This window comes from Haliotis cracherodii, unplaced genomic scaffold (genome assembly GCF_022045235.1).
Source record: "Haliotis cracherodii isolate W230 unplaced genomic scaffold, xgHalCrac1.p SCAF_7, whole genome shotgun sequence".
Classification (NCBI taxonomy): Eukaryota; Metazoa; Mollusca; class Gastropoda; order Lepetellida; family Haliotidae; genus Haliotis; species Haliotis cracherodii.
In genome coordinates this window covers 13,075,672-13,101,598 of record NW_027266330.1, presented here as the reverse complement: position 1 = coordinate 13,101,598, position 25,927 = coordinate 13,075,672, and the positions used below count along the sequence as shown (strand labels likewise).

General features: G+C 37.8%; 1 protein-coding gene across 6 annotated transcripts in view; it reads left to right on the top strand.

Annotated features, from left to right (window-relative positions):
- LOC139447700 (E3 ubiquitin-protein ligase TRIP12-like) overlaps nucleotides 1-25,927 on the top strand; it is an 88,041-nt gene that overhangs the window by 26,871 nt on the left and 35,243 nt on the right. For 2 of the 6 annotated variants that reach the window (XM_071229144.1, XM_071229142.1), the window contains exons 5-9: nucleotides 21,890-21,964; nucleotides 24,091-24,186; nucleotides 24,538-24,623; nucleotides 25,158-25,355; nucleotides 25,580-25,672. In XM_071229144.1, the coding sequence (XP_071085245.1) occupies nucleotides 21,890-21,964; nucleotides 24,091-24,186; nucleotides 24,538-24,623; nucleotides 25,158-25,355; nucleotides 25,580-25,672 (548 nt within the window). Of the gene's footprint in view, nucleotides 1-3,659; nucleotides 4,019-18,454; nucleotides 18,527-21,889; nucleotides 21,965-24,090; nucleotides 24,187-24,537; nucleotides 24,624-25,157; nucleotides 25,356-25,579; nucleotides 25,673-25,927 lie in introns of those variants that run through there. The other 4 variants (XM_071229146.1, XM_071229148.1, XM_071229147.1 and 1 more) reach the window with 4 other exon arrangements.

Sequence of the window (25,927 nt, the reverse complement as noted above, 5' to 3'; positions counted from 1 at the left end):
AAACAACTACAGTAACCAGGAATCAGTGAAGCGCTCTGAAATCATTGACACCAGCCCGCAGGCATGCAAAATCATTTAATGTGTATTTCAGTGACTCTCCTAAGTACAAGAAAACAAGGGTTTTGTAGTTGGGATTAAAAATACACATTTTCAAGAGGCCACCCTGGTTAGTTAACGATATGTCTTGTCTAACATCAGTTGTGTGACCTAATCAGTTATTTCTTCTTCAAGCATGTCTTTTTGGATAAGATAAATTTCCCTTACGTAGGTCATTTAACTAGGTGATACTGGATAACTATGAAGTTTATGTAAGCTTTGTTTGTTTGTTGTTTAACGCCGCACTCAGCAATATTCCAGCTATATGATGGCGGTCTGCAAATAATCGAGTCTGGACCAAACAATCCAGTGATTGAGATCATGAGCATAACCACACAGTTGGGATACGATGACATGCATCAACCAAGTCGGCGAGCCTGACCACACGATCCCGTTTAACCAGTGTTACAATAGGCACAGATGTTTCACAGAAGAAGACATCTATTTCTTCATCAGTCAGTGTTGGTTCTGTGGATCTGTGGAGAACTACATCCCAAGGGTAATTATTTCCTCACACATATTTGGTGCGAGTTGTACAGAAGAAACATTATTTTAGCACCAGTCTCAGTGAGTTTGCTAAAGGCATTAGGGTAATTTTATGATTTTAACATTTTTTGACAGGTCATTCTTCTATGTCATTACCAAATTTGACAAAAAAGACTTCAGCACCAAGAAAATAAACTGTTCTGAAACCGTGAGTTATTGAGTTAGTCAAGTAAAATTTGGTTCGCAATGCAATTGTCCACATACTAAAAATAAAATCTGCTCAGAGACAAGTTTGGGTCAGTGGACTCAGATATTTTTGGCACGGACAATAATACTATTACGTATTCATACATGCCTCGATTGTTCTTGACGTAAGAGGCGACTAACAGGATCGGGTGGTCAGGCTCGCTGACTTGGTTGAAGCATGTCATCGATCCCAATTGCGTGGATCGATGCTCATGATATCAATCGCTGGATTGTCTGGTCCAGACTTGATTATTTACATACCATATCATATCGCTGGAATATTGCTGAGTGTGGCGTTAAACAGCAAACAATACAAACAATCTACATGCACAAATTAGTGTCTAACCTACTCTTACTTTTCAACCCAATAACAACTCACTCATTATTTCTAAGCTTTATGTACCATACTATACCACTAACCCCTGTGTTTTGTGTAATTTGTCAGGCTTTCTTGGGCTTGTCATCGAAATGTAGGTACTTCAAGATTATGTGCATCTGTTACTTTTACAATTTACAGGTATACATGTTTTTTTTTATCATTTTTTAATGTGAAGCTTACATGATATGCAGCTTTTTCATTGGACGTGAGGTCCTGACTGCGAAATTGATGTTCATAAGGGTATGAGCGATACAATTTGACCTTCATCCGTTTTTCAACATGTTCAAGAGTGTTCATGAAATGACGAAAATACAATAAGGGTAATGAATGACACAATTTGACGTTCATAAGTTTTTCAAGAGTGTTCATGGAATGACGTAAAAACTGACGGACTACTTCCACATTCCTAGGGGAAGCATTGTTTCTGATTATTTAGGATCTTTAATCTTGAACTCAGGGTTTCAGCATTCATTGAGAAACGTCAGAACTGCATGATTGTTCACGATTATCCTTCCTATGACCCATCCTTGTGAAGAAAACAAATAAATGCACATACAAAATATCGTAGTATCAACTCGATCCATGTCCAAACTAACGGTTACTGTCTACAGCAATCTATGATTTTACATCAGTATCCTTATAAAATCACCTTTCAATGATCAGCCAATTGATCTGATCAGTGATGACCAACACATGTAATCGCCACAGGTTCATTGACAACTTCGGAAATCTTGTAACGTTTATCGTGTTGCCATTTTGACGTCTTGTACTTGATGTAGATGTATTATGATGCGCTGTCTGACTGACTTGCTGAGGTCCTCTCCTTTCTCATCCAATGATGATATTAGTTTGAATGCAATTATTGTAAACAAACGACAACAGATGTCCCTGTGGAACATACTATTATATATATATACTATTTTATTCAGCGATACAGCTGGCTGTTGTATGGCCGTCAGTGTAAACATGAAGTCACACTAGATACTCAATAAAATTGTGTATAGATCCATCAAGGTAAACAATAGTGTTATATAAAATAACAAGAATTGACTTTCACTTTGTGTGGGTTCATTGGAGTATGAACCTTCATAGAGTGAGGGCCAAACTATGAACATCAAAGCCATTGTAAACTTGTGATAAAGCTGTCACAGATCTGAGATTTTATTTATTCAGACTAGTTTATGCATCTGTGTTTCAACTTTGTCAACATTTATGGGACCAGGGTGCAACATGGTTTTGTCTGATGCAACTAGGTTTTCTTGTCAACATGCTTCTGCCGTGATATTGCTTGAATATTGGTAAAAGCTTCGTGAAAGCATACTCGCTCACTCACTCACTCACTCACTCACTCACTCTTGTCAACATGCACCTGGTGAAAGTTGAAAGCTCCTTAAATCGAGCCCTGTAATATTTTCCTAGTTTGGTACACCTTCATGTTTTTGTAACGTCCCCTCATTACCTGCCTAGTTTTTATACACGCCCAGATGTTGGCCATGTTGATTAGTTATATTGAACACTGAAAAAACATCTGAACTGAGACCAAACCTTTTCCAGGCTGCTAAGTTATTTCTGTGATATTGCTGACCAGGACAAATAAAATATTTTATTCATATTTACATTTACAAAGCTTTCTTCCAAATTTTGTGTTTTTTTAGCATGAATTCTCAGTGGGACTTTTAAATTGTTATTGTCAAACTCTTTATGGTTAAGTTTATAGTAAATTTATTGTGACTTTTAAAATTAGGTCATGTTTACCAGTTAAATTACATTGTGATAAAATTTAGAGGTGTATTTATGAAGAATCCAGACTGGGAACAGGAAATAGAAACAGGAAATAAGAAGGATAAAGTATTGTTCTTGTTTTGTGCGTCAGAGAGAGGCACATGTACTCCAATATTTTATTTCATGGAAAAACAGACGTGAAATACATTTAAAATATTGTATTTTGTATGTTATACATGTTGACGTAACAGAAAGTATTTGTACAATCATTAAGTTGTACACCAGTACAAGTGAGCTTATTTACTTCAGGTTGAAGATAAGCTTTGAAAAAAATATTATGTGTATATATGTGAGAAGAATCTGAACAAAAAATTGCAAATCTGCAGTGGCATTACTAGGTCAGCCATCTCTCCTTTCCTTATCAACAGATAAAATGCAAGATCTGTTTCAAATGTGCCGTTGACTTTTTTGTGCACTATGCTGAAGATGTGTATCCACAACGTTTAACTGATAGTGGGCACTATCAGTGATTTATCACCACCTGACTGGAGGACTGTACCGGTCAGGGAATGGCCTACGTGTTGTCGTATTGTAACAGTTTCCTGTATGCCTCTTAGCGTGGCCACAGCTGAGTGACTTCTCAAGTAGTTTTACCAGTGCCAACTTGTATGAGTTGTCTAGTTAGGTCAGGCTACCAGCTCACCCTCACTCAGTCACAGAGACCTTGCGAGCTCGCTCTGTTTACACGTAGGCTGTAGCTAGGCAAACACCAGCACAGCCGAGAGCTAGCAAGCTACATGCATACAGACAGTCTATCTGTTTCTTATTGATCTTCTGTACACCTAGACACTGCTGTGAAGTACAAGCCAGGTGACAGTCTACCTGTCATTTACCTGTGTGTCTGTCTACCTGTACTGACGAGGTTCTGGTATACCTGAGATGTACCTGATACCTTGCCAGCCCAGAACAAACAGGAAGTGCAGTACTGACGCGGCAGTCGCTGTCGATCAGTTTGGGATACTCTCTCCATGAATGGACTTCGTATGTGGATGCTTTCGCAGAAGACAAGCAAGTAGGTCACATTATGTGGTAATATGTCAGCTGTTCTCCTTTCTGTTATCCTTATGGGTTAAATGTCCTCACCAAGCTAACCTAGATACTCATTTTTGTCTTGGGAAACAATTAGATACGCAGTTTTGTCGTGTCATGTCTGAGTGTAATCCTGTCTGACTATTATGTTGTTATTGGCTTCGACAAGCAGGTCTCTGTAGTTAATACTACATTATACCGCTTCAGTAGTCATACATTGGTTTAATAAGTCAGGTAGAGACGGGTGTGGTGGACTTCCCTGGGTTGTTTAGTTCACAGTGTGTTTGTATACCTTGTTGTGAGTCATCTTGAGACGTCAAGGAAATCTTTACTGATTGATCTGTCCTACCTTGCCGCCTGTCTCAAGGCTACAACACTGCGTCTCCATGTTCACTTCCAACCCATATGTGCATTAGATGTCTTATTTAAATCATTGTCAGTGGCGGTGATAAACAGTGTTCATTTTAACATTTCTGAACATACTCAGGGTTCAAAATAATGATTTTTTTCCTTGTCCACTTGATATCATTTGTAACTGGAATATTGATATGTCTAGTTAGTTGTATTCCAGAAAAGAATTGTCATTACTTGATAAACTAGCAAATGTTATCAATCTCGAACCGCCACATGTCTGATCATGCGAGAAGACAAAACATCATGTTTCAGAAATATTAACCAGTGAGGCATTTGGATAACTCTCAAGTTATGGACGTCTGTTTTTATTACCTTCCTCTTTCATTGTACATCGCCATGAGTCAGTGTCACTGGGTTAAATGTGCTATAAAGGATTTCAGCTGATACCATTTGAAATTGTTTCAGCTGTATTTCAACAACCACCTTGCTTTTCTGTGGATGATTATCAAGGCATTCAAAACATCTGTGTGTGACATGGCTTTTGTCTTCAGGAAACACATTAGTCCTCAAGTATATTGGTTTTCTCAATGGCTGTGTCAGTAGTTTAGAACACATTTGGACGGAAATAGAGGGATCTGCATGGCTGTTGCTAATGATAAAACTCCAACCTCCTTATGCTTAGAGCCTAAAGCAAATCAGTGTGACAGTTGAGAGTGGTGAAGAACAGCAATTATAACATGACGTGTATGTGAATTCTGTCTTTGAAGTTCCTCGGCTAGGCCTAGAATTGATTATGGACATATGACATTTGAAATCCTACTCAAAGCTCAGTCTTGCGTAATGCATCACAGTGTCAGAGCAGTTAACACTGTTAAGGTTGTAATTTACAGCTGCCTCTGAAATTGTCATTGCATTGTGTCATGCATCTTTTATTATCACCAAACTTTCATCCAGATAGTTATTGTTTGATGTTCAAAATAACCATCGCCTGTCATCCTTTGTGTATGGGTCTTGACAGTGCTATGATCTGTGTTGTTTACTTTTCGTTAAATGCTAAATATAGTGTCTTTGTCTTCCATTCCTTTTATCTAGCTTTAAACTTTTGACCTTTTCGTGAAACATAGGTAAAAATAAATACATTGACTTGTGTTATTGCTATAATCAATTTCTAATGTGAAACCAGATGATGTCTGTTTGTCACAACTCTTTCTCTTCCTTGACATTTTCAGAGCTAATGATTCATCAGCCGAAGCTGAGCTGTGTTAAAACTTGTGTCGCTGAACTGATTCATGATCTGTTAATTATAGGTTTCATTTCCTGTTGCTACATCATTGTATTACTGATGGGACAGTGTTGGCGGCCGGATCATATAAGATATGATACGAAATATCATAGAAATAATTATGTTAGTTATTGATACTTGTAGTAGGAATTCCATGTTAGAATAGGTTCTCAATAACCGGTACTTGTGTTACGAGAATGCCAACAGGGCAGTTGTGTGTATGTGTTGTTTGTGTATTATGGATGCCTGTAAATAATCATAAATAATGTAAATAATCAGACAATCCAGTGATCAATAGTGTGAGCAAGGTTCCACGCCGTTGGGGTATATTGGCAGTCAACCAAGTCACTGAGCCTGATACATAATTCAGCTCTTGTGACCAACACTTGTTGCTAGGGACCTCTATATTAACCCCAACACCATGGGTTAGTGAAGTTTTACAACCAGATTTCAATTTATTCTTACTCAAACGAGAATGTAGTAACTGGTTTCAAATTCAAGTGGGAGGCAGAGTCATTATCTTCTGTTTGGTTTTTGTAAGTGGTCAGCCATTTTCTTACATTTATGATATAGTAGGGAGTAGTCTACGATAGTTGACAACGTGACCTAGTTAAGGCAGTGGCAGAACTTGCTCCTATGTTTAGGTCTAATACTTTTATCTCACCGACTGAAAGTCAAGTGTTTGTCATGACCTGCTTGTCCGGCACTGACAGTATCAGCTTCGTCTGAAAAAGTCTTTTCAGAAACTTCACATACTTTTACCCACCAATGATGACATCTGAATAAGCTCAAGAGGTTTGAATCTCATTTGCAATATGGCTGCCATGATAGCCATATTAAACATTCATTATTACTCAACTATTGTCAGTCCAAAAGAAATGAAATTTTGGATATGTTTGCCTAATAGTTGACAGTATGAAGGTTCCTTCTTTTTTTGCAAGGTATTTTAATTTTGATCTTGATTTGACCTTTGCACTGTAACCATGCTCCTAAATTCTCTCAAAGTGCATTTTCTTAAATGCGACATTGGGCAAGAGACAAACACTTCCATGTTTATGCAGATTGTGTGAGTGGCAGGTGCTGCTGGTTGTACAAGACATGCTGACCCTTTTCTTAAACACCTGGTGTCATACTGATTTTCAGTTGTCCATTCATATAATTTTCAACACTGCCTTTTTCACCCAATAGAATCTGTTTCAGCAGCAAATCGAGACTGATTATTCTGTCGTTTACGTTTTATATTTTATATAAAGAAATGAAACTGAAACTTCCTATTCTTGTTCCCACCAGTCACATCTGAATTTGTTTAAGAGGTTCAAATCAGACTTTAAATATGGACAAAATCTATTTATGGTCACTGCTCAACCGTTTCTGCTCAAAATGTAATGTTCTTAAATTCTCTAAATATGCCTTTTTTGCTCTTTAGACATCTTCTCTGAAATAACCAAACTTAGGATGCTGAACTTTGTCATGTATATGTCTCTGTGTGAAAATTGTAATGTGTTCAAATCATTGGATATTTGTGGAATTTTTGGTGAGCTATTATGAATATTGTATGGATTTGAAAATGGTATGTAAGTTGGTTGTTGTTGTTGGTTTGTTGTTTAACACCGCACTCAGCAATATTCCAGTTATATGACTGGTCTGTAAATAATTGAGTCTGTACTAGACAATCCAGTGATTGACATCATGACCATTGATACACGCAATTGGGATCGATGACATTCATCAACCAAGTCAGCAAGTCTGACCACCCGATCCTGTTAGTTGCCTCTTACAAGCATAGTCGCCTTTTACGGCAAGCATGGGTTGCTGTAGGCCTGTTCCAACCCGGATCTTCACTGGTCGGTATGCAAGAGTTAAAACTGTGTGTGAAGTAAGGCTGCAACAACTAGTCAACCAGTGAGTTATTAGTTGAATGTGTCAACTGGAAACATGTATTGTTGACACTCTTTTGTTGCTTTGCATGTTATTCAATTAAAATGTTGTTTGACAAGTTCAACATGTTAAATTTGTAAAAGTTTGCTGCTAGCATGTCTAGATATGCTTTTGGTTTGGCAGACAGAACAGGGTCGTATTGTCACATAGGATGGTTTCAATGTACTGTGCATTATTTCTCGTACTTAAATCTTGCAAAGAAGGTCTCTCGTGTTTTCCAATGACCAAATAATAAATAAAGACTTTTCAAAAGTTTATTGACTTTATGAAAATGCTATATGTACTAAAGATTAGGTTGTCTGCATTTAACTAGGCTTAGATTTCAATGGGGATTTGCTCATGTAAAATTATAAATATTCTCACTAGGCGACTATGAGTAATCAATATGACAGTGATCTATGACAACATACCTTTGTAGTTTTAAATTGATTAGGGTTTCCACCATGGAGTTGTAGTATATAAAACTGTCATGAAATAAGACTCAAAGGGTAGGTTGGTGTTGCAGTCCTTGTTACATAATGTTTCCAAAGGCAGCTTAAACAACTACCTTATTCGACGTAATAAGTGCCCACTGCGATATTTGCTAATATATTGGTTAGTGAACAATCCCAAAATAACACCCACCCGATTGATCTATGTACACTTATTTATTAGTGTTCAATACTTCCTTGTGTGTTATATGCACCCTTAATTATGGGCAATTAAATTCTGGAAAATATATCTGTCGTGTATGATACACACATACTTTTCTTTTGTATCATTTCAGGCTATGAAATTTACAATCTTTTCTCAATCTATTCTCACCAAAATTATATTCTAATAATAGCCCCCTATTTTTAATTTTGAGAGCGCCCCTGGCGCTTATTACATCAAATACAGTAATCACCATATCCCAATTGCATAGATCGATGCTCATGATGTCAATCACTGAAGTGTCTGGTCCAGACTCGATTATTTACAGACCACAGCCATATAGCTGGGATATTGCTGAGTGTGGCGTTAAACAAACAATAAACAAACAAACAATACACAACTTATCAACTGTCGGTCGAGTTATGCTACCAACTTGTCGACTGCTCGAAATTGATATCGTTTCAGCCTTAGTTTCAGCAAATTCATTAAGATTCTGTCTTTATTGACATTATAGACTGTTGATTACATATTCAGGTGAACTACAGTGTCGTGGTACTATTTTTAGTTGTTTTAAGAATATATATTTTATTTTAAGTGGAATTTTCTTTCTGACCGTCTTGCCATGTAAAAGAACAGACCACCTTCTTGGTGTAGTAGATAGACTGTCTGTTCCATTTCCTTGGCATGTAATACCAAAGATGTTATTATTGTTTCCCTGCCTGGCACAACATTATGGAGATAAAACAAGGAATGGTCGGCTCAGAGTCAGTAAAATGTATCTGAGTAGGATATTCTTGTTAAGCTATGTGACATGGTATTTCGGTGGGCAAGCTTACTGAGCACAATAAAGTCTTGACTTGTACAAGCAGCCGCACACACAAGTGCTTGTATGTTACTATGTCAGTGAAATAATCTTAAACATGACATTAAACCTCATTTCACCTCACCTGTAAAACAACATGGCAACCTGTGATATTTCCTTTCCTGTTAATATCTTAGGTATTCTACCAGCCTGTAAACTGATATTTCAAATTGCAATAAATGAATGCTGAAAGGGCAATTTTGCAGCTGACATTTGTAAGTCAGGATCCAGCTCTACTTGTCTCATGCTTAGGGAATGCTTGAGTTTTGCCCTGATGTGAAACAGTTATCTTCAAGAATTTGATTTGATTTGTGAATGATAAAACTACAGTATTTCATCTATTGGGAGCTGGCCTCTATCATCTAGTTCATGTTATGTTATGTTATGTTTAGCACGAGCTGTCTGATGTGTGTCATATTGTCTCAGCAGTTATAGAATATGATGCTAATAATTCCATCATTGAACCATTGTGTGTGCACAATTTAACTGAACAACCATATCATTTCGACAGCCTATGCAATAAATCTTGGTGAATACACCGCCATGTCTTGAATTATTATGTTTTGATGAGCATGAGTGGCTAGCATTGCCATTTATCAGTCTATGAAAGTTTACCTGTTTTTCGCAGTGTCATACTTTTGTGCTATGATTGTTATTGTGTAGGACAAGCTGATGTTAGCAGTGTGAAGAGAAGGAAAGGGAAATAACTGAAGGCTTAGCATGTAAGGTTTACCAGGCCACCTCGGTGTGATATTGTACTCCAAGCTGAATATTTATACAGCTGAAAGTGAGTCAAATTTAAAGGGGTGTTTAGACTCACATCTAGTCCCTGAAATGAAAATATTTTACAGAAAAAACCATTGTTATATAATGCTTATAAATTATAATAAAAAGGAGCCCGGACACTTTCTTCAGCCTGATACTGCAGTAATCTAGACTCGCCAAACATAGACTTGCATGGGCTTTAATGGATATATTTGTTTCAGTGTCTGTATGACAGACTTGGGGTTGTTGTACCTGGTGCTTTATAACCATGCCATATTGATTTGTCTGGTCCAGATTCAATTATATACAGGCAGCCAACATATAGCTAGAATATTGGTAAGTGCAGCATTAAAAAACAAACCAATCAAAACAAAAGTAACTATATGATTACCAAATTTGAAAACAATCTTTAAGACATTTTGGATGACAATCGATTTATGTCGCAGAAAATGAACCGATCTGAAACCCTGCCTACTACCTTAGTAATGATCACATGTAGACAAACTCATCCTTGATTATCCAGTGATTTATATCTGAATTCTATCCTGGACCAATTCACCACCTATTGCCCAGAACTTCTCACACTAATGGGATTCATTTTCATTGGACGTCTATGTTTACTGTTGTGCCATTTGGATGTGGCAAAAAACCAAGCTGTGGTAGCAAATGGATTAAGAGTATTTATCCCAAAAAAATGAAGATATTATACACTGGATAAAAGAGGATGAGATTAATTATAACATGTATAACAAATGACAAAATTCCACTGGCTTGAAGTGTACCCTGTAAAACATGACACTTTTTATGGAGAGCAACTCTTTTTATTCTTTGTCACAACATTTCAGAGCTATTTCTTGCTCCTTCATCAACTTCTAAATGCCTATCAAAGTCTTCATTAGGAATATTGCTTTCAGCAATTGGGCAAATACCTTACTGTTCTCTTGCTAAAGTATCCTTCAACGACAACGTAAGGTAGGTATACATGAAATACCTGTTCACTTCCAGTCAGTCTTCATTGGTACGTTGAGGTTCCAGTTTTGCTAGGCATTGTTTTACATGCAGAGATTAAGATTACCATCAGCAGTCAGCCTTACACACGTTTTCTTCCAATCTACTGTTTATTCGGTTAGAAATTACCCAATAATATAACTTCAAAGAATATTGATGCAATGATCGGAAGAATTGTATCTGAAACTATTATAAGAATATATAGAGGTTATCAGGCGAGTGTGTTTGGGGATGGTAAATATCCTGCATTAGGAATAAACATTGTATTTAGCGAGCCTTGGCGAGCTAAATACATAGTGTTTATTCCTAATTCAGGATATTTACCATCCCCAAACACACAAGCGTGATAACCTCTTTATCATATAATGTCATTCTTTTCTGTGCTTGAAAATCGCTTTCCCCCTCTCACAAACATTACTGAAACGTTGTGAGTTTTCCTAGAATGCGCGCATTAATATTTATTACGTCACAGGGTAAGTGATGTGTCAGTCGGACAGTGACAGTAGCCAATATAGTTCCAACTGAAATCTGTTTCTTATACAGTGGCGAAGCAACATATACGCAAAACAACAATTGTTTTTAATTGCCTTTCGCGGCAATCCATTGGTCTGTCCGCTAGAGTAACTGTCCTTTGTCAAAGGGAAGCTACTCTAACCCTAGTCTATGAGACGTCGCGGCCACGGTCAGACGTTGTTGACAGTCGGTCTGTCCTGTCATAACGTTAAGAAGTGCAGTCAGATGTACACATAGCGGCAAAACGAAACAAGGTAACAATTCAAACATATTTCGGCCAAATCCAACTATTTTAAGTTGTGGAGAAGGTTTCAAGCCGCAGAGGTCTACAAGCACAGATATGGCTACTGATCCCGCTTGGCTAGGCCTCGTGCCCTCGCAAAATTGTTTCGAAATTTATATATCCAACGTTGCCAAAACTTATAAAATGCCTTAGTTACGTCACAGTTAGACACTGATTTTCAGTATATTAGACTGTTCTTTTGATAATGATAGCAATTATCTCTGTAGTTTATCCAGATTCCCGATGGTTAATTCTGACTCGATCGCCGAATGACGAGGGCGACGCCATGTTTGTTTATAAACAGTGAAAGTAGTCCCTATTTGACCTTTGTTATTTGCATCTCTATCCACATATGACCCCAACGGATATCGTTTTTATCCGTTGGCTTTATCCTGCCGAGAAACCTACCCATGATATGATAAATTCCAATATCATGTTATTTTAGTTGCAGCTTTTTCTCTCTCTGTATATTTACTATTTATATATACTACTCATGGGCGGATACAGCTTTTTTGAAAAGGTGGGGTGCACAATTAAGATCTATTTATTGTGTTTGGTGGTAATTTATACAGAAATAAAGATTTTTTTCGAAATAAAAAAGGGGGGGTGCGCACACCCACACACATCCCCCACCTCCCTCTCTGTATCCGCCCATGCTACTCAAAAGAAGTTAAGGATCACCCGATTCTTTCATATCGGCAGTGTTAATCTGTCATGGCATGAGAGATTAACTATTGTAAATATGAAAGAATCAGGTGATCCTTAACTTCTTTTGAGTAGTATATTTACTCTGTACTAAAGAAACATGGTAAACAGTATGTTGTACCAGCATCTTGTTTTATTCCATTAAAGAAGTTCCATTCAAATTGCTTCTGAATTCAAAATGTAGAATTTTCAACAAACACAATATGGCCTTGTGCATCATAAAATATTGTGCTACACTTTAAACCTCGGATAACCATCCTTAGTTCCTACCACTGCCTACCACACCAAATATCACATTACATCATGAAACTTTGTCAGTGGATGGTTGATGTTTTATTTACAATAATGTCTGAGCTGAAATGTCAAATCTCTGGGTGGGTCTCACCTGATATCAAAACTAATCATTATGATGTTGGAAAAAAAAGGTTTCTATTCAGACAGATATTTTCTGTTATCTGCATAATGGGCATTTAACTCAACCTGCAGTGTTCCGTTTACTGGTAATTACCATTTTTTTACAGGTAAAATTAGGCTTGGACTGGTAATTCATGTGACTGCCAGTCCCTGTGGACTGGCAAATATAGAGCCTTATAAATCTGTGATATTCATACAAGTATATTTTCCTAACAAAGTCAGCTTGTCTGTTACCATCAGGGTTTCCCCTTGTCGATTTTTAGTGCAAGGAAATGACGTTTCTCTTTGCTTGAAGGTTAAAAATATGTTTGAAGTGACTTTGTCTTGAAATATTAAAAAAAAGAAGAGAAAATTGTGACTGAACTTTGTGTGAATGCGTAGATCTAACTAAGTTACTTCAGTGATGACGTCATTGCTTAGCACGTGATTTTGAAAGAATTATAACCATGTAATTTTAATATGGTTTTTTATTTGTTGAAAGTTGGGACAGACAAAAATTAGGAGGGAATGGTAATTTTTGGAGTTACCAGTCCACCAGAACTGGCAGTTTCATGAACACTAACCTGTATCAAAGTACAACATCTGAGTACGTTACAGCAACTAAACGGCAATATTTTTTTAATGAAGTAACATCAGTTTTTTATTATCAGTGTCACATATGTATTTTATTACCTCATATTTATTCATAAATGGCAGCCGAAGTATTGTGATGGAGGTCAGTTGTACAGGTGGAATATTTTGGATTTAACCGTGTCAGTGTAGGAATACCATGTTTCTTTGAGAACACATGTTTCATAACTAATGTGTTTTCAGTGTCGACAGTGAAATGTAGGTCAGGTAATTCAAGTGGTTGAGAAACTGCCTGGCAGTGATTGTGTGAATGAGGTATACAAATGTTAGCTCAAGTCACAACACATTTCTGTAGTACAGAACCGGAATGCTAGAAAGAAAGCTCAACAATAACTTCCACATGTTAGACTTTGCTGTGGCAGTTTCTCCCACTGTAATGGAGGTGCATGTTAAGACGGACCAATATATATTTATTACATTTCTTTTTTATCCCATTTGTTTTTTTATTCCAAAAGTATCTGAAGACAAGGTGAAAAAATCGTTGACTGAATTTATTTCTGCATTATATTTTGTAATTTTGTTTGAGGGAAATACTATTGTTTTGCTTCAAGTGAAGTGAAGGCTTTGCTGGAGCAAGCCAAAGAGAACAAACATAGTGAAATGTCAAACTTTTGTGGTAAAAGGTTACCAGACTTGATTATTTTAGTTATTTCATTTAAGATTTAATTTCTCTGGGGAAAGTGGCTAATAAGTGACAGGTGTATTTGTAAGCAAGTAATTACATTGGCCTGGCTTTTGTTGATGTTCCATCATGACATAACCCATCTATTCTGACCTGTGAAGACCCGGGGTAGAATAGGTCTTCAGCAACCCATGCTTGCTGTAAAACGCGACTATGCTTGCCGTAAGAAGCGACTAACAGGATCAGGTGGTCAGACTCGCTGACTTGTTGATGCATGACATCGTATCCCGAGTGCATGGATTGATGCTCATGTTATCTATCACTGGATTGTCTGGTCCAGACTTGATTATTTACAAACCACATTCATATCGCTGGAATACTGCTGAGTGTAGTGTTAACAGCAAACAATACATACCTAATACTAATACAGACTAATACAGTGTGTATTCAATAGTCATAGTGCTGTATTTGCCAGCACCAGGTTTGCAGACTTGATTTTGAATTCGGTGACATTAGGGTTAATCGATTTGATATTTGTTCGTGATATTTCTCATTTGCAGGAAAATATTTTAAAAATGAAAATCAATTTTGTAATAGAAGTAAGAATATCTATTTCATAATATGGCCCAGTGTAGCGTTTTAATCTGTCACGTATTCAGTTTTAATCTGAAGTTTTCCATGCTTAATGGAGAATTGCCTGTTGGGAGAGATTGAACAAGTAGGTAGTGTGTTACTTAACTCTTTAACTACTTTATTGTCTTCCATGTTCTTGCATTATTCTGAAATACTCTGTATCTTTGACGTGTATCTCAGTGCACAACCCAAGGATTGACTGTGGTCACGCAGCTTAGAAGTAATTTTAAAACCTTGGCAGAATACCCCAAAGGGTTTAATAAAAGTTTCTCCTTGAATGTATTGAATTTCAGTATTTGATTTAGAAAGGTATTAAATAACATTGATGTTGAATTTGACTCCAAGAGGAGACCCTCGAGACTTCCATTTTGTAAAAGGGGGCACGGCAGGGGTGGCCCAGTCGTCTAAGGCACCACAATTCGCTGTGCAAAGTTGTGCAATCACTCACCCCATTTTGTAGAGAGAGTGTCATTTGTTTGCTGAAAATGGTCAAATTGTTTCTCCTCAGAATGGCTTTGTTGTATTCGCATTACTTCTCAATATTCAGGCAGTTTGCCAGGTTCCCCGATGTGAAAATCACATATCATATTATGTATGAAAAGCTTTAAAAAATCTTGTGTGCCCTCAGTGATCTTCAGTTATGTAATGTTTGTTTGTCTGACTCAGGCCACCTCATCTATTTTATCATGCTAAAAGCATGTATTATTGTTGCTACTGAAATCTAATATGGTAATGCCTTTATAGAAGTATAGTTCACCAGTCCGAAGTCCAAGAGTCTAGACAATTTCTATTTGGTCTTGTAAGCTCAGCTAAAACTAGTCCACGTGAAGACCATAATCTACTGTAAATGATGTTGAATGCCAAACTTGACAGAATTTTCTATATTCTCACTCTTAATTATTGATTTCTTTGCCAAGGCAATGCTGTTTTTTAATGATCTACAAATATATGTTAAATGTTTTCTTAAAAACCAGTGCTATTTAAACCCGTTTATCCGACAGTTTCGCACTCCGATTCCGACTCTACTAATTTGCAACAAATTACCGAAATCACTCATTAAACAGTCTTGTTAATCTGACACAGTGATCAGCGTGCTCTGTGGTCATCTGCCCGCGAGTACATAGCCCGTGTCATGATGCAAGACGAGTCAGCTGGTAGTTGCATATTAATTACAACAGCTGCAGAGATAAACTTGCTCAAAAATAAACAATTAATGCTTTAAATAAAGAACACAGGATTAATCACATGCTTAGATTACCTCAATCTCATTAAAATCAGATACAAGTTCTCGCTATCATCGAGGACATCCCATTACAGGTGACAACCTTTCGCGAACTATGACTGACCAATGACGTGACTAACAGGAAGTCAACATTAGCCACTTAGGAAATAGCTTTCTTAAGCTTTGCAGGACCAGTTTCAAACTTGCGACTTCCTTTCCAGACTATGCTTTTTGAAGTATTTTGAATAAGTCATACAGTCTGTAACAGTTGGTTTTTTTAGACATATTCCGCTAACAATGTAACGTAACAGTATGAATGTTTGTATCGTTATCTATCGTGCAGTTGTCCGATTTTCGATCACAAACATTGATACTACTTACGGTAATTTCGTTTGTCCGACATACTCTGACATAATCATATGCAACCAGCCATGTCAGATTAACGGGACTTGACTGTATATATGGTATACAGATGAGTAGTTATTTAATCATTAGAACTTATTTACCATTTTTTCACCCAAAGAGGACTTATTGTTAAGCTTAAAAAAAATGACAAATATTTTTCAGATACTTTTTTATCCATATTTACCATGTTGCGTATGCAACTCTGTTACATAATTTATTTCATCCTGAAATGTCTTGCCTCAGATGGTGACAATATTATTATCTAATCTGTATGTTGGTATTGATAGACATCACATTATGTGTACAGTCAAGTTCTTCATGAGATGATGACACGATCATATCTGGTCTGTATAAACTTGTTCTCAGACAAGCAATTTTATCTTACAAGGATTGTCATTTTGTATGAGTGTTTGGCTTTAGGTTTGATTTGACATCAAGATCGATCATATAGTGATGCTGTTTCTATGTAATTCAGTGTTTCTATGGAACTAATGACATCTTTAACATAAGCTTATTAATAATTTTTGGCTGATATCTATTATGGATAAGGATATTGCATATTTGAGTTCCTTTATATGATAGGTCGTCAGTTCAGTTGTTTCCCCTCCCATGCAACATATATGGAGGAGGGTCCGGTTGGGAAGGCATAGAGGAAGTGCTATTTTTGTCTGCCTATTCATCCATTTTCACATACAGAAAATTGGAAAGATTGAGTTGTGAAATTTGTACACCTCAACCAAGAGCTAAACAGGTGCCTTTTGTTACTTACATGTTTCTATTTAGGTACTTTTTTCACGTCAAAGGAACCAGTATTAAATATGATATAATATATAACTTTCAAACCAGCACACGTTCAGAGACCTCAGTTAGATCCAGGTCAGAATTGGTCTTCAGTTAGGGTGTGCGGTATAACCTGTACACCGGTATATTGTGGTGCAAATCTTCAGCAATACGTATTGCGATATGTTTGTAAATGTAGCAATATATTGGGGCAAATATAAATAAGTATATTTGTGTGTTCCTAATCGATATGGAGATGGAAAATAGTATCTTTCTGATACAACTTGCCTCTGACGATTTTTTTTATCAATTAGCGTGTACACAACACGACTATCAAGCTCCTCTTGTTTTATTTTTATTCTTTAATCTCTTTATCATACATTTATTCACTGAAAAAGAAAAATAGTGAGGGACACTGACTGATGGTATCTGACATTAATACAGGGTGTAACGCTGATTAACTCATGAAAATGTAAATTGGCAATATATTGCAATACATATCGCAATACAGGTTAAGGTAAGGCAATATATTGCAATACAAAATCCAGGTCAATACACAGCCACTAGTCTTCAGGAACCAATGCTTGTCATAAGAGGCCACTTGCGGGATTGGGGCGGTCGGGTAGCCTAGTGGTTCGTCAGTCACGCCGAAGACCCAGGTTCGATTCCAAACATGGGTACAATGTGTGAAGCCCATTTCTGGTGTGCCCCGCCGTGATATTGCTTGAATATTGCTAAAAGCAGCGTAAAACCGTACTCAGTCAGTCAGTCAGTCACTAGTGGGATTGATTGTCAGGTTCACTGACTTGGATGATGCATGTCATTGTATCCCATTTGTGTAGATAGTTGCTCATGTCAATCACTGGATTGTCTGGTCCAGACTTGATTATTTACAGGCCACCATCATATGGCTAGAATGTTGCTGAGTGTAGCTTTAAATGACAAACAAACCACAGTCAAGATTCAAAGCAGTTTCCTGTTGTTGGAAGCAAATAAAAAAATAGAAAAAATTCTATCCATGCTGACAAAGGCAGTCCAAACTCAACTTGAAATTGTGTAGGAAATTTTTAAATGACTGATAACTGGGGGTCGTCCCGATGCCCTTGAAGTTTGCACCTGAAGTTGTTCAAACTTGGACACCCTTTTTTTAACAATTACATTAGGTTTATGACCCCTTAATTTTCATACTTATTTTCGAATACTGCATAATGTAATTTAGGCGAAGTTCACAGTTTACATTCTCGTTGACATTGGGGTTAAAGAGGTCATAGTTGAATCATTTTGTCTACCTGTCAGTGAATTAGATAACACTTGACCTGTGTCAGCCAAGCTAGGTGTGCAGACTACACAGGACTTAGTGACTCAACCAGCTTAACTCGGACATGGCTGATAGGCAAACTGCTACAAGGATGGTGACAAGTTGATCACTTTCCTGGTACTTGTTGCTGGTTGTGTTGAGGTAGGTTAGATGAACAATTGTGTAGAAACTTGCCAGATGTTCTGATAAACTTGCCACATTTGATTGGCAGGACTAGCAACGTGTGATAAGGGTGATGTTCATATCTCTGTATTGTTAACAACCCATATGCTCTGGGAGGTCATGTTGGCCTTGGTTATGACTTGTTTCCTATCTGTAACAGTGTCGGCAACCAGCGAAACTGATCATGTACGGAAATAAGGGAAATAAATGTTCTCTATGAAAGAAAATTGCTTACCTCCCTTTTGCTAACACCTCTGTGACAGCTGTCTTTTCCATTATCTGTTAATGTTTCTTTTACAATCATACAAGTGTTACATAACCTGTATTATTACCCACGTGGTGAAGATACAGGTGGTAAGATACTAAATCCGTACGTCACACGTGTGTCGTACAAGGTTGACCTTGTTTTATTCGTTTTGATTGGATAACCGTGACCTCTGTCACACCGGGACTACTTTTTTCATTCATAAAAAATCGCGAGACGTCATTCATTTTGCGATTACAAGGCAGAACTGAAGAAATTCATGAGCACGAGAGATATTTACAAACACTTTATTAAACAAAACAAGATAGTCACACGCATCAAATTCGGTTTGCATTCTATATAAGTTATGCATTGAGCTCCTACAGACGTATAATCGAGCTAGATCTATAAATCGATTTACAATGTACGACTGCCGATCGAGGGCGTCCCTTGAGCGTGACGCACCCGACCATTTTCGCAACTTTCAATTTGATGAAACGTAAAAGGATAAGCGTGGTGAAATGAAGTCTGTTTAAACTATCTGGACTGATATCTAGACTTACTTGGGATGATCCGGTTGTGCCATCGGTGTCCCCTTTGAAGCGTATGTTGTGGCGCTGTTTCGGGAAGTGTTGTTCATGAATGAACGAACACAGCACGACCAGATAACTTAAAGTTCACAGTTCCGATACAAATCATTCGAAAACTCCGTGGAAGTGTGCCTGACTTCTGATTTTGTGGCCCAAAACATCCCAAATGTGAACAGTAACATTCCCTATCTCTAGAGTAAAACGCTGTGAGTGGATCGCGGTTGTCTTTTCTTATTCCGGTGGCGACCTTGCCCTTCGATCGTTCGAAGCTGTCACTGACATGCAAGCAGATTTGAGTTTGTTGATTTTCACGTCTTCAGTAAAGGGTGGTACAGTTAACATGAATGTCTTTGGCGAACAGTCTGATTTCCCTCTTCCAAAATGGTACGGACATGATATAAATTCAGCTGATAGATCAAGGAAACCGAACCATTTTGATTGCACAGACGGGATCCCGGCAGTGTGATGCGTGTGACTGTTGGTCCGATATTCAAAGCGCGGCGCTAATGTGACATTTCAAATTTTCTTATCGGTGTCCTGCGTACTAACAACATGGCGCTTGAATTACCATAAGTTGAAGACTTTCTTCCAAAAGGATCTTGAGCGTCGGTGCTGGTTTGTTTGTAAACAGATCAGCAGGCGCATGTTGTTAATGCGTATGCATAAACATGTCAACAATGCCCATATTTGGTCATTTATCAATATTCATGCGCAACCAGATTTTGCAACCGGTTTCAGTTTGGTCTGTCAACGAACGCAAGTTGTTATGTATTTACATTTAAATATATATTCAACGTGGGTAATAAATAAAATACCACACTCATTCTCGTTAGATATCATTTTTACGAAACTCGTGAGCTTTCTATGGTATCTGACCTCGCTTTCGCTCGGTCAGATACCATAGAAAGTTCACTCGTTTCGTAAAAATGGTATCTAACGAGAATGAGTGTAGTATTCTCTATTGATGAGAATTACAAGAATGATTCATGATATGTGATTAGATTCTTAAAATAAATTCTAACAATTGTTTATTGTATGTTATAGTGTATTTTCCTACAGAACATAAAGACTGACACATATAAAAACAATTTCATCATTCATCATTATTTAAGTGAGATTGACTCCATCTGCTTGTCTTTCCAATATCTGTAAAACCAGAACTATCCCAACTGACACTGAAGTTCAAGTTGTAATGGAATATTTATAACTGTAGCTTAATGTAACTTTTAGAAATAGGATAACTTTTTGCCATATTGCAGAGGTCCCCCATTTACTGATAACAGATCCTGTTGGTGAGCAAGTTGTTTACAAGCATTGAGTTCTTCTCCAAATTCTTTTCATATCTCCGTGGGATTGGCAAATGGCTTATTTAGGATAGGTTTGAAATTTTACAAATTTCATTTCAGTTGGATTTACTCGTTAATAATAATTTCTTGTTAAGTATCAGTAGTTACCTCATCTGTTGCTTGTTATTACATCTATCTATCTATCTATCTATCTATCTATCTATCTATCTATCTATCTATCTATCTAGTCAAATGGACTAGTGACTCTATTATCAAAAAAGTTTAGGTTTCATTGACATTTGAAGTTTGTTTCACTTCCGCTCTGTCCAGGGCACTTATTACAGCGAATATTTTAGTTCTGGATGACATCTATTTTTACTGAAATATTAACCTTTACAAGTAATAGAATTACTATGAGATTGAATTTTGATTGCTCATCTTGAAAACAAGTTTATGATAGTGCCTTTAAGACTGATATCATGTCTGTATGGGCTGTATTTTCAGTGCTGTTTATAAGAGATTTGAAAGGTCTTTGCTAAGATTTGAACTACTGTGTTTGAAGTTTACGTTTCATGATTTGAGATTAGCCTCAAAGGGGTAAGATCTCTTTTAGATTATTTGGAAGCTTAGCTCAGTAGCTGTGGGTAAAAACATCCCACAAATAATCTGCCTTTTATTACAGGATCCTGCAAAAAGTGGAAATATTATCTGCCTGATAGTTGACGGTTCATTATGTGGTCCTGGAAAAAACTTAAGATCATTCACCCCTATCATCATTCAGTACTAGAGTATTGATACCTTTAGTTGAACCGTTTCCTTTCTAGTCTGGCTAAAAGACATCATCATTTATTGAGACTTTGATCTTTATGCTGTTTTGTGGAGTTGCATTGTCCTGCTATATCAACGTCGAACATCTCAGCATCAGTTACAAATATGGTTCAAGATGGACAAAGCAAAACAAGTTCAAGACCTCAAACAATTGGAAGGCTGTGTGTTGCAATATCTACCAGCCAAATGAAAATTTGTGTGTTCTTTAACTTTTTTAACAGTATATCCAACAAGAATGAAGTAGAAAATTATCAGTCCTTCCACATTTCACTTGTCACAGATAGGTGGACTTTTGGCCATGTTATGACTTCTTTTTCCTTTCTTCAAGTCGGAATTATGAAAAAAATTGAAGTGGCAATACATGATGAATCTAATAAGTTGTTTATTGTTTCAGCCCCGGGGTCCGGTGGACCGACCAACATGACGTCGGAGAGCGAGTCAGATGACACTGACATGGGCCGGCTTCAAGGTCAGTCTAGTTTACAACCACTTGTAATTCCTCGCATGGGCAGTACAGTGACGAGTTGCTGCTGGTCACATTTGTTTGCCTGTCTCATTCAATTATTTGCCTTATGTAACCAATAATTTCATTTTCACCTCTTTCATCATTTCAATTAGTTGAAACCATCTTCTTTTGCCTAGGTCTGATATTCGTATTAGCTTTCCTTGGTTCTTACTGCAAGGTATAACAATTCAATAACTCAGCTCTTTGTGTGTGCACATACATCATTTACTAGTTTTACACCAAAACTGTCAAATTAAATTTAGAAGCACTCTGCAAACATCCAGGGGTTAAAAATTCTACAGGTCTGAGGTCCTGAACCAGTGTATATATAAATGGAACCAAGCAATTTATTCGTGAAAAGTCTGATTGACCAGCTTATTTCGTTCACTGGTGTTACAAAAAAGTTTGGATTTGGTCTTAAGGTCAAATTTGCACTGTGATGAAGTATTGGAGGTTTACACATCAACAAACCAACACTGAAGTAATGAGCTGTGTCGATTGGGCAGTTACAGAAAATGTCCAATCCAAAATTTTGACTGTCCAGTAATTTGACAAAGTTTCCATTACAAATGTATTCTTTCTTGCCATTTTTCATTTCTAACATGTGTAAGAACATGATCAAAAGAGTTTGAATGTAAATTTCATAACTTGCATGCAGAGAAGTCTGATGAACATTTTGGTCACAGTATTTTAAGTGTAGGATTTGGGCAAAACTATGTTTTTAAGGAAATAATGAGCGCGACCAGACAAATTCCATTTTGGCATGTAGATGTTTTTTGGCAAGAGGTCCGGTACCAAAATGCTTCTGAAAGAATTTTGAACCCCTGTGACATAGATCCTGATAGATGCAGATAAGTCTCTGTTGTGTCTGGATGTCATAATGGAGCTATCTTCTTGTCAACCTTGTAGTGTATTGTTGTTTCACTTGAGTGCACCTTCTGTATATGTAGAGAGGAATAATAAGCCTGGTTACGTCATTCCAAGATGTGTTACTGATAAGGCCATTGTTTAGGATTCAGAGATTATTATGTAAATTGGGGCCAAGTAGCGGCCTCCTGTTTCCTAAAGATACACCTGACCCTCATTATACCAAGGGATGTTTGGGTTACAACTGTAAGTTTGTGATGAGAGCTGAGATGGCTTAAGGAAAAAGTGGAGGACTTTAGGTGTTAGAATCCCTGTGGCTAATAACTGTAGAAGATGAGGAGTGATATTGAGAGTAAAGATTCCCCCTCTAACTATGTGGATGGATGACATGACAGGCGAGGTACTGACCAGTTGGCATTTGCTCATATAAATCAAGATGTTCAAGGTAATACGTAAATAAAAGTGGAAAATAATTGAAAATTGCTAATGAAATAGTATTCTTTTCCCATTTGTTTCCTATTTGCAAAGAAGGTTAATTTTGTAATGTAATAACAGCTTTCATGGATGACGTTCCTGTGGCGTATCAGGACTACTGAATACATGAGCATCATTTATCTGTGAAGAAATGAAAACATTTGTAAACTTTTCATGTCTCCTGTCATACCTTTTTACTTCAAACCATGAAAGTCTTTGTTAGAGATGGTACTTTACGAAAAGGTTTACTTTTGGCTCGTCAATTGGATCTAATTCTAATGTATCATTGCTTGGAATTCGTAAGCAATTACATGCTGTACATGTTCACAAAGATGTATTGATACACACCATAAGGCAAAGAGTTGCATCCCACTGGAAAAGATGCAGTACTGTCCTCCCCACACATTGTTACCACCAACAAAGGGAAAGCACCTGTTCTGGGTTCCAAGACACATCTTGTCATAATTCTACCACAAGCCTCTTCAGTAGTATGGATGAGGATGTTGTCACAAGAAGAAGACCACCATACCGTTGATGATGAGATGATCCTGTCTTCGTAATGCCTTTTTCTTGACTGAAAATGTGACGTACAGGGTGGTTGTAGTTGTATTGTTCCCTGTTAAAGGACCCCTCTTCTCTGCTCTGTGATCCCTCCCAGCCTGCCTGTCCCTAGAGCCACAGAGTGAGTGTAGTGTTGGTGTAGTGCTGTATTATGAGGGCACCTTTGCTCTGTTCTACACGTGTTTCAGCTCTGCTTGAAGCCCGGGGCCTGCCATCTCACCTGTTTGGGGCACTAGGACCACGTATGCATCAGCTACTCCACAGAACCATGAGTGGGGGAACCAGTAAGTCCACATCTTATCTGGTCACAAGATTCTGCATTGTGGAAACGTTACCAATACACCTAGTAAAGATACCAAACCACTCATGTTTTATAACAGACAATAGATCCAGTTGACCATGTGTAATCTATTTGGATCAGTTTCCACTTTTTCACTATGCGCTTGTAGTTTAGCTCTTTGCTTAAATGCACAGCTTCTTTTCATGGTACATAAGTAGAGGTTATTTTAATCATTTCTGCTAGTCGTACAGTATAATACTCATCAGCCTCACCATGAGCTTCATTGAATCATTCCCTCTACCTGTTCTGCTGTGGGAGATGTGTGACTCTGATGATGTCACCTTGTGTTCTGCAGTGAGCAAGGTCCAGCAGCTGCTCCAGGGTCTTCAGGCCTCGGGTGATGAGGGCCAGCAACTCACTGCCGTCATGGAAATGTGTCAGGTGAGTAGATTCCACCAACTTATGCCTTGAAGTCAAGTGAGCTTCAGCAACAGCCTGGTTGTCACAGCCTGATGCTGCCTGTAAACATCCCAGAAGTCACTGGACCAATGAAGCTGAAACTTGTCATGCTTGTTGCCTCTAATTATGATACGTGAATTGGATGATGCTGAAATCTGATTTTCAGTATGGCCGCGGTGGCCTTAATTCCTCAATGTAACCTAAACAAACATATTTCTGTTACCCATCTATGCTCTTCATTTACTGTTTAGTATTATGGTGTGGGTTTGGGTGCGCCACAGTACGTTATGTCCTTTGGGTGTGCTTGGAACCTGCGATTGTGGCCCCAAAGTTTGTCTGCACCATGCCCATGCTCTTGGCTTTCACCAATGTGGTAAACATCTAAGACCTGCATCACTTCAGGCTTCTTTCCAAATCAAGCTGGCACACTGGGATATAACTGACATACTGTGAAAGTGGCGTTGAACCCAACTCACTGACTCCTATTATCTTGCTTCTCCTCCTCCACCCATCCAGTTGCTGGTGATGGGCAATGAAGACAGCCTAGCGGGTTACCCAGTGAAGCAGGTGGTGCCGGCCCTCATCACCCTCCTGCAGATGGAACACAATTTTGACATCATGAACCATGCATGTCGTGCTCTCACCTACATGATGGAGGCTCTGCCCCGGTCCTCTGCAGTTGTTGTGGATGCTGTGCCAGTCTTCTTAGAGAAGGTAACAATTACAGCTTGATTCAGTTTGTATATCTGTTGCTAAAGTTTCCAAGAAAATCCAATTCCATGGAAGTTATTTGAATACGATTAATGGTAAAGATATCATTCTAAGGAATATAGGCACTAGTCTGAAGCCCATGTTTAATAACAAAAAATGATGATGATGATGATGATGATGATGATGATGACATATCTTGAGAACTATGATGGATTGATCTGTTTCAGCTGCAAGTTATTCAGTGTATGGATGTCGCTGAACAAGCTCTCACAGCTCTAGAGATGCTGTCTCGCAGACACAGCAAGTCAATCCTGCAAGCTGTAAGTTCTCTCAAGCTTTGACCAGAAGCTACTTCCACCTAGATAAAAACACAACAATACAGTACTCCAGATAACAAGTGGGGCTGAAAAACTAAGTTACATTTTGAGTGGGTTCTGAACTTCAGAAATAATTTTCACAGTTAAGTATACGCATCAGTCTAAAGTTCTTGTATATGTTGACTTCTCTGCGTCATCAATGAGAAACATGGGTAATTTGTTCAAATGCTCAAGGGGTCCATGTCATAACCCAAATGT